This window comes from Gymnoscopelus microlampas, assembly GCF_963454915.1.
Source record: "Gymnoscopelus microlampas genome assembly, chromosome: 20".
NCBI lineage: Eukaryota > Metazoa > Chordata > Actinopteri > Myctophiformes > Myctophidae > Gymnoscopelus > Gymnoscopelus microlampas.
In genome coordinates this window covers 25,469,548-25,479,073 of record NC_139957.1, presented here as the reverse complement: position 1 = coordinate 25,479,073, position 9,526 = coordinate 25,469,548, and the positions used below count along the sequence as shown (strand labels likewise).

Sequence of the window (9,526 nt, the reverse complement as noted above, 5' to 3'; positions counted from 1 at the left end):
AATGAATTTAAAAATAGGTAGAAAAAGTAGGCAACAGCAGAAGAAGTGAAGTGAAGCGTAATTTGTTAACAGTTTAAATGTTTTTCACAGCCAAGCCTGGACTGTGGAAGTATGTCTGTTAAGAACTCCAACCCACCTACAAACAAGTCCAATCATTTGGGAACACATTCGGTTGAGCGATTAGGCCGAGTCTAATTAACCATATGGCATCCTAGGTGACAATCTTATAGCAATAGTTAAGTAGTTAAGTGTGCAGCTTGTGGACAAAGGTGCACAAACCACAATGCAGTGTTCACCAGGCTGGCTGCTTGTGGGCATGTTGGCTTGTATGGCTATGGTCTATTTCTCCTCACCTATAAATACAAAGGAGCTTCACAACAACAATGGTGATGACAACTTATAACAACGTTTATGACATATTCTAAGTGCTAGTCATAATCCATTATAAGCTCAGCGGAACAGCACATACAACCACTTACTCATTTATAAAGTTTCTTTATACAGTAACTGACTGAAGTTATCGTAATGCGCTATTCCGCTGAGCTTATAATGCATTATGACCAACACTTATAATACAGCACAGAATGATACCTTGTTGAGGAGTTCTCTAAGGTCCTCCTGAGTCTTCACAATCTTCTTCCAGTGTTCTATTTGCTCATCCTTCACGTGTTTCTCTTGCAGCCTGAAAACAAAACGAAAATATTTTCTGGTGCTTTTGTGTTTATTTTAGTACAGTATCTGCTGGGTTCATATCTGGTTTATCACCTTCACTCTGTCCCACAGACTGGGTTGTTGTTGCTGTCTAAGGGAATGTGAGTGCATGCGTGTGTGTGTGCCACTCACTGTATGACCACCTCCAGAGCCTGTCCCAGAGAAACGGGTTTGTTGTTGAGGAAGTTAAAATCCAGCTGGTGGCTGAGGTAGGAGGTGGCCTCCAACAGCCTGTTGAACTCCTGCTCCACCATCTCATCCTTCTCCTTGGGCACCTGGACATACGCAATTCAAAGCACAATCACTAAACATGGAGTGCATATCTTAGTGAAGAAACATTTATTATCATGCTTAAGATACAAAGGCCATGCAGGGATAGCAGCTCTGAAAGACAGTATTATTCTATTACAATTAAAGAAAAGATCCACCCCAAGACTGAATTCACATTTGGTATTCCAATGACGTTGAAAGTATGTCTACCCACAAGCTTGTAATTGTATGCAACTTTGAAAGACTTAAAAAATCTACACCAAATGTTCAAGATTGTCGGAAAGAAATATGTGAATTTAGCCTCCGGTTGTTTTTCCCTTTAAGAGATTGTGAGCAGTTAGTGGTTGCTTTGGTATGAGAGAGATATACTGTAGTATGAACCAACAGGAATACAGTAGGTTTCCTCTTTAGTCTTCTACATAATTGATAGATGAGTTATGAAATGAAAATAAGTTTGGGGAAATGAATGACCCAAAAGTAGTTAAGGAATATATTATATAAATAAACCAATACATACACTTGTGCATCGTTCACCCTTTAGCAGTTCAAAAGACATGGGAGTGGTTGAGAAGACAAGAGGGAAGGGGAGAGAGAGAGAACATATTAAGCAAGCAAGACCTTAACGTCAAACAGGTTTACATAAAAGTAAAAACATGTACATTTAATTCACCTTTTCCTGTGGAGGAGGAAACCAGTTACACATGATGTGCCTGCTTAAAGAGCCCTGTTGGCCAACCAACTTCTACTTCAATGGAATGCCCTGAATATGAACATAAACATCCTACTGCTGCTGCTGCCGTCTGACGGACGGACCAGGAACGAGGAAGAAAAACACTATTAATGTCCAATCTAATGGCATTAGCCTACATCCGCTTTCTGTTCTGTGAGGTACAAGAGCTGCTGTTGATGACACGCTAGGCTAAGCAGTTAACTGAACCCACCCTCCATTTTGTTTTTGTAACTTGTGGAAAGAACAAGCACCAGCTCCCTGCCTGGGGACAGAAAACGGGTCTGAAGGAGAGCTCTAGACTCATGTGAGGTAGGTCTCGTCTATACTGCACGTAAGCATCTTGTTTAAAATTGTACTTATGTGCTGTGAGGTAATTCTTGTCTACGTAAACACCTTGTTTAACATTGCACTGAGGTGCTGTGAGGTAAATCTCTCTATACTGTGCGTAAACGTTGTCTGATTAAGGATGTAAACAAATGGATATGATTAAAAGACTGAGTAGATAAATATGTTGCATGAAGCCACTGCTATGCTGGCATGACGTTTCATTATCTTGTGGTTAGTTTATTGCAGAGCCACTTGTCCCCAATGGTGGACCAATATAACCAGCATAACAAATGCAGTTATTCAACAGATAGTTTCCATTCACACACGTTTTAAAATGAGCTAGCTAGGAGTACACACATCAAATGCATGCTTGCAGTTGCGGTTAGCCTCTTGTCAGCCTCTTGTCACCTATCAAGCAGTGGAGAAACAGGGTTTGTTTATGGATCAATATCAAAACTGGTTCAGTGGACTTTTCAAAATAATTACCCAACTTGGTTAATGACTCTAGGGGTGCAACTGTTCATCGAACTCATCGCTTTAATCAATTATAAAACATTATCAATAATTGATCATTTTTATAAAATAACCAATAAGTAATCGAACACAATTTCAGCCCGTTTCTAGGCTAAATGTTTTTTTAAACTTTCAAAAGTCTAAAAAATGTCAATAAAAAGTTTCAAAAAATGTAAAAATTTGATTATTCAATAAATATTCGATCGCTAAGAATATGATCAATATTTGGAACCCGTCTGGTGAAAGCACTGAGGAGCCTGACCTTGTGGGATAACAGGTAAGAGTCAAAAGACCATGCAATTTAATGCACTGGTTCTCAAAGTGGGGTCTGAGGACCCCAGGGGTCGTTGAGATGGTTCCAGGGCGTCCCCAGCTACATGATTATAGTTAGGAAGTAGGAACAAAATGGACCCTTAGTCCATGGCCTAATGCATTTCAAACACGGTGGTCCTTGAAATTAAAAAGGCTGAGAATCAATGATAATGAACAAGATACTCACAGCCTGGCCATTGGCTTCATAAAGTGGACACTTCTGTTTTATCTTGGCCAACTCCATGTTCACCTGCTTACTGATCACTGCCATGGGGTTCCCTCCTGAGCACACAAACAGACACAGCAAGTTGAACACTTGACATCATTTAGTGGATAATTCTGCCCTCTATGGAGGGGTGTCATTAACTGCAAGACCTCTGTGACCAAAGCCAGTATTCTTGTTGTCTCCAAATGATGCTTTGATTTATGCTGCGATTGATATATGTTATCACTGCATAATTAGGTCGCTTACCCAGTCCTGTCACCACCATCGCCCCAAGATCAGCCACATAGTTGCCCTTTCTAAATGTAGCCACTCTGCCTCCAACACGGTCCTGTATGAAAACAAATATATAGCCAATGTCACACGGTCTCTTTGGCAGAGGTCTATGTAGAAACCTGAGATGATACATAACACAAGGCAAAGTATTGGAAAGAGAATGGATGGTTCCAGGAAAATGATTTTCTATTAAAATAATGTTTTTATATTAAATGGTGGGTATCATATTTAAAATAACTATTTTTCCCCTTTGCATGTCATGATCCAGCATTTGTGTGTGACTCCCTCTGCAGGGGACCTACCCTGGCCTCCAGAACTGTCACATCCATTCCAAAGCTCTGCAACTGTCTGGCTGCTGCTAGGCCAGAAACACCCCCTCCAATGATGATCACCTTCCCAGTCTTCTTAGCTGCAGGGAATACAGCATTAGGAACCGATTCCTCTATTCAGATGTCCACTCCTCTATGTCAGTTTGAAACCCAAAATAAAGCGGTATGGTAAGTTCACTCACTAGGCAATGGCTTGACCCTCTTGTAAATGCCGAAGTTAATGAGACCATGCCTTTCCAGATAGCTGTGTATCCTGTGGACCAGCACAGCATCACCTAGGAAGAATAAACATAGTGGATTATAGCTGGATTGAAATGCCTGTATGTCTGGAATCCTCTTTTGGAAATGGGAAACAAAAATACCAAGTGAGAGCATGACCAATTTATCGGTCTGTCGATTTCATCAGCTGATATCGGCCAATCACAGATATACACTGTATTGTGTATAACACAGGAAGAATTAGCTTTTTGTAATAATTGTTCTATTTGTGTGTTTTGTTTATTTACTCATAGTTATTTATAATAATACAATTCCCAGGGAAGTTCACTTTTTCAGTGCAATTATGTCATTTTGAACAATAAAGTTTGTTAAACTGTAAAATATCCTACCTAGTGTTTGAAAATCACATTTGAGGGGTAATGGCAAAAGAAATCCTGTATCGGTCGGGCTCTAGAACTCACTGTTATATGGAGCTTCGAGTTGCTGTGCTGCGGCCTCAAAGGTCAGCTGGATCTTCGGGTTGTCCAGCCACAGTTGTAGCTGGAGGAGATCATCATGATGAAGATGAAGATACAATGGCAGGTGTTACTTATATAAACATGTAATCATATATCAAACCCCTTAAGTATGTGGACAATAAAAAAAGATGGTTCTTGGGTTTTAGGGCAAATTAATGTGTGTGTGTGTGTGTGTGTGTGTGTGTGTGTGTGTGTGTGTGTGTGTGTGTGTGTGTGTGTGTGTGTGTGTGTGTGTGTGTGTGTGTGTGTGTGTGTGTGTGTGCTTACCGTACGGTTGCGGATGTAGAGGAAAACTTTCTGTGTTTGCTGGGGGCCACTGATGATGTCAGGGAAGCAGGCAGCCTCCTGGGATGTCATACGGTCGTGTGGAAGACGACTCTGGAAGGCAGCTCCCTCTACACCTGAAAATGCACACATAAATCACTTATGATAGACATACACAGGGGACTACAAATTCACGCCACCATTAAGATCGAGGTACGGGAGAACGATGTACTGCAGCTGTCAATGCGATCCATAAGAGAGGATATGAGAGTTAGTCTACTTTTAAAATAATCCCACATGAACTGGAGACGATAGATTTGAATGAAAATATGTTTCCAAATGTATGGAGTGTCTCTGTCAACATATCGTTTTCTCAATAGTTTTTTTATTATTGGTGTATATCTGCCTCAACAGACAGTCTCACCAGAGGGTTCCTCTGGTTCGCTGTCATTCTCCTCCTCCACCGGTGGGGGTGGAGGAGGGACGACCTGCTTCCTCTCTTTCTCAGCCTTTGCATTCCTCTCCTCCTCCGAGTAATATTCGTCCTCAGACAGATTGGCGAGACTTTCGTCCATCTCGCGGTACTCCACCTGCAACAAGAGGCACAATAAAAGCTCCATTAAAACCTAGTCCACGGTCAGCCGGTTGGGAGAGAGGCAGGAGAGGAACTGACTTGCTGGTTTGCTCTGTAGATAAACTCACAATGCAGAAACGTTAAAACGATAGAGTGCATTAGTGTGCAATACAACTACAGTCACCACAAATATCTAAGGACCATACTGGTATCAATATTATCTTGCACATGGACTGTCAAAAATGGCAATGCACATAATTTAGTATCACTGCTTACTTTATTGCACTACTTATTTGTTACATTTACTATTCCTGTTCATGCTACTGTTCACTCGTGCCTATTCATGTGCATGCAGTCAATCTGACTACTATTGCTGCTAGAATGTAAATGTTGACCTTGACATATCGTCGCTGTAGGGCAGAAACCTTATTTCATCTTTGTATGTTTTTTCATTAAATAATAATAAATTGTATACTTTGACGTATTACAGTGTCGTGCAAAAGTAGTGCAAATAGCCGATCTACAAGCTCACGTGCCATAATGCAACGCAATGTGTGCTTTCAGATCTGCCGCTTTGGGACGCCAAGTTGAAAGTGGTTAAGTCTGTGGCGGTTATTTTTTCCATTTCCTGAAAATGAAAGGTTTCCACCTGACACATGCCTGTTATGGATGACTGTTGATAGACTGTACATACATTAATTAATATATCCATTTACTGTATATAAGCATTGTAGATAGAATGCACATATATTCATTGTTGACATACTGTGTACATATATTACTTGATATATTCAATGTTGATAAGACTGTACATACATTAATTCAGAGATCCACTTCAGATATTTAGCGCCAGCAACTCATCTTACTTGAGACTCTTGCTGCTGTCACTGCTATGACACCTGAATTTGCTTCCAGGGATCAACAAAGGGTTACCTTATCTTTTATCCATTACATGTCATTGTCTAATTCATGACCATATATCATAGATTAACATTTTGACCATCATCATGGTTATATTATGATCTATAATGTATCATCATCTCAAACCTGGGAACAAAATGTTTGCAATTAATCATTGTAACATGACATTTCTAGTAAGCCCTTTCTAAGTATATAGGCAAAGGAGATATAGGACGCTTACTTTTGACCGCTTGCGGCGGCTGGTCCTGCGGACTTCAGCAGAGTCCTGGTCCATCCCCCCAGGGCCTGCTGGATGGGCCATAGGAGGCCCACCAGGCTCCCCACTGGGAGATGCCCGCTCTTTCTTTTTAACATCCGCAGGGCCAGCGGCCGAGGCTGACGGTCCAGACTGAGCATCGGGGCCTGGGGCTCTGTCCCCTCCTGCTGCTGCTCCCGTAGAGGAGGACGAGGAGGAGGAGGAGCCAGCGTCTGACTTCTTACTGGACAACATTATGGATGTCGGAGGCCTCTCCTGTAGAAGCAGAGAACGGACAGACATGAGATAAATATCACCGGTTTAAAACAAAATGATGACCTAAGGGTCTAGGCCTAAGGTACTTGAAGTGAAATTATTGCAACTCGAAGGTTGCACAATCAGGCCACAACAAATAAAGTTGATAGAAATTCTAGTTATAAAATATAAATACATTTCCTCTCAAAAAAAATATGGACATTTACATAATTGATTGTCTTTTCTTGAAGACTGAATGCATAAAAACATAATTTATAAAAATCAAGCTACAACAAAATACGGGTAAATTGGAACCCTGCAAATGCCTTGCAATATTATTATAAGATGCATTAGAAATTGTTGAACAGGCAATGCTATATAGCCTGATTCTCTATAAGTCATTCCATTGATAGGGACTGATGCAACTGCTGCAAAGGCTACCATTTAGCATTTAGTTCTGGGGGGATGCAGAATCCAAACAATAGAATGGCAGCTATAACACTGATGTGCTAAGAATAAACTGTGCATGAATGTTGTGAATTTATGAAATGAGGGCTCTAATGGTACAATAACCTTGTCTTGTTTTACCCATTTCTCCGTGCACCTGGTAATATCCATTCAAACGCTAAGAAATAGAGACAGAATTAGAGACATTGTTATAATCTAACAGAAATCTAACAGATAAAAAGATGTTGATGGTGTTAGATTCTATAATAACATATCGGATGTCTTAGAATAACTACTCATTCTACTATCCTAGATCGCTGTTTATACCTTTATTTTGACCGTTTTAAACCAGCAGTTGAAGAAGTGTTTCCAAATAATGACTATCCAAATAATTCTATTGTCCTCAATGTTTCAACTAAAACACCGAGCATAGTGTTAATTAAACAACTGAAGAGGTGAGCCATGGTTGGCGCCATGGTTTACATTTATTTAACCTTTATTTGACCAGTATAAAACCAAATTGAGAGACTAAAGTCTCCTTTATGAGTGAGAACTGAGGCATAAACATTACACAGCTTTGCCAGATATAACAAATATACAAAACACAATACAAATGACAACCATATAGCATCCGTACAACGCACCGACTACATAGAGAGCTCTAGGATAATGCAAGAAAATATAATTTAAATGTGAAAAGATTGACAGATTAGGAGAGAAAACATTTAAAAAAATAAAAACACGTTTTAAAATTGGCTACACATCAAAGCATGAGCAGTTACTGGTAAAGTACATTATGTACATGTTTACATTGGCACTACGCAGTGGTGTAAAGTAACTAAGTACATGTACTGAAGTACTGTACTTAAGTTCAATTTTGGGGTCATTTTACCTTCTTCAGTATTCTTTACATTTTTATTATTACAAAACACATGAACAATTTCAGCCCTATATTTCGACCATTTGAAAATAGCAGATACAAGCTCACAACGGGTCATTGAGAGCTTGTAGATCCGCTATTTTCTAAAGATTTTTCATACATTTTGAATTTGTGTAATGGGACATTCTGCACAGTAAGTACTTTAAGTACATTTTTATACCAATACTTTACTCAAGTAAATTCTGAATACCAGACTTGTACTTGTAACAAGAGTATTTCTGCATTGTAGTATTGATACTTTTACATAAGCAAAAAAATGGGAGTGGGCACTGCGATTACAGGCATATGTAACTCTGATTCTGATAATGAAATGTGGACTTGCTGGCCTGACCAACAGAACCCATTGGCTAGCGTTAGCTAGCTCTCTAGCTAACCCTTTCTATGGTCAATATATAATACACTATAGCCTCTGCGTTTTCACTGCTGCTGACACTAATACCCTCATAACATTATCAGATTCAACATAACGGTTAGTCATCCAAGCAAGACGAACATGAATGTCAAAATGGGATTTTATTTGCCATACAGAATAGTGCATCTTAATTGATCTTCATTTTTAGCCCGTTAGCTAACGTTAGCTACCGTTACTCAAGACGCTAACAATGAGACTCGGCTAGCAGCAGCTGTGGCACAGTTAGTAGCAGGTGTGACCTGACAAACATATCATTAGGTTGCTTTTCGAGTCGGTTCTCCACTAATACATTGACAAAACAATTCAGAGCAGATATTACCACGGTCACACGCATTGTTTCTACGCGTGGAAAATAATTACAGTTCAATATTACCTCTCAGTCCCCGAAAATGTCAACACAAAGGCAGCCAGTCCACCGCAGCAGGTCTTCTCGAATTCTCGCGTGATTGATTGATTGAAAACACTAGGCTTTTCACACTGGTTTCCGGTCTAGAGCCCGGCTACTGTATCCGGTAATTTCCAAACGCACATGCATGTACGTTTACAGGCCGTTTCCGTATCCGCTTTTAGGCCAGATATGTAAACTGCAATGCAAATTGGATCCCAAATGTAGTTGGGAAAGCAACGGAGGGCTTCTGAGCGCAGCGATTGGTCTCAGTTGGTGTCAGTCAAAACGAGGGCGTGGAATCATTTACATAATGTGCTATCTATGCCAGCTAGTGGTTCTTTCTTTCCAAGTTCTATGCAGTCAGTGGTGTTAAGTAACTAAGTACATTTACTTAAGTACAATTTTGAGGTATTTTTTCTTTACTAGAGAGTATTTCCAGTTTTCAGTACTTTTACTTCTACTCCACTATACCTCAGGGGCAAATATTGTACTTTTACTCCACTACAATTATTTGAAAACTTTAGTTACTAGTTACTTTGTAGATTTTGATTATTATTACAAAACATACATTAACCACTTCAGCTTCACTTCACAACATTTCTGCCATTTGAAAATAGCTGATCTACAAACTCGCGATGCAACGCATTGTGAGCTTGCAGATA

The 9,526-nt window shown here is 39.9% G+C and overlaps 1 protein-coding gene across 1 annotated transcript in view; it reads right to left on the bottom strand.

The window, feature by feature from the left end:
• The window catches only part of kdm1a (lysine (K)-specific demethylase 1a), a 19,292-nt gene extending 10,375 nt beyond the window's left edge, over positions 1-8,917 (bottom strand). Inside the window, exons 1-13 of the mRNA XM_084045888.1 lie at positions 8,850-8,917; positions 7,251-7,302; positions 6,408-6,698; positions 5,117-5,282; positions 4,696-4,829; positions 4,372-4,450; positions 3,874-3,966; positions 3,665-3,771; positions 3,336-3,417; positions 3,051-3,145; positions 1,499-1,516; positions 844-986; positions 592-682 (exon numbers count right to left, since the gene is read on the bottom strand). Of these exons, the coding sequence (XP_083902014.1) occupies positions 592-682; positions 844-986; positions 1,499-1,516; positions 3,051-3,145; positions 3,336-3,417; positions 3,665-3,771; positions 3,874-3,966; positions 4,372-4,450; positions 4,696-4,829; positions 5,117-5,282; positions 6,408-6,698; positions 7,251-7,295 (1,344 nt within the window). The 5' untranslated portion in view covers positions 7,296-7,302; positions 8,850-8,917. The remainder of the gene's footprint in view (positions 1-591; positions 683-843; positions 987-1,498; positions 1,517-3,050; positions 3,146-3,335; positions 3,418-3,664; positions 3,772-3,873; positions 3,967-4,371; positions 4,451-4,695; positions 4,830-5,116; positions 5,283-6,407; positions 6,699-7,250; positions 7,303-8,849) is intronic.
• Positions 8,918-9,526: the final 609 nt, after the last annotated feature.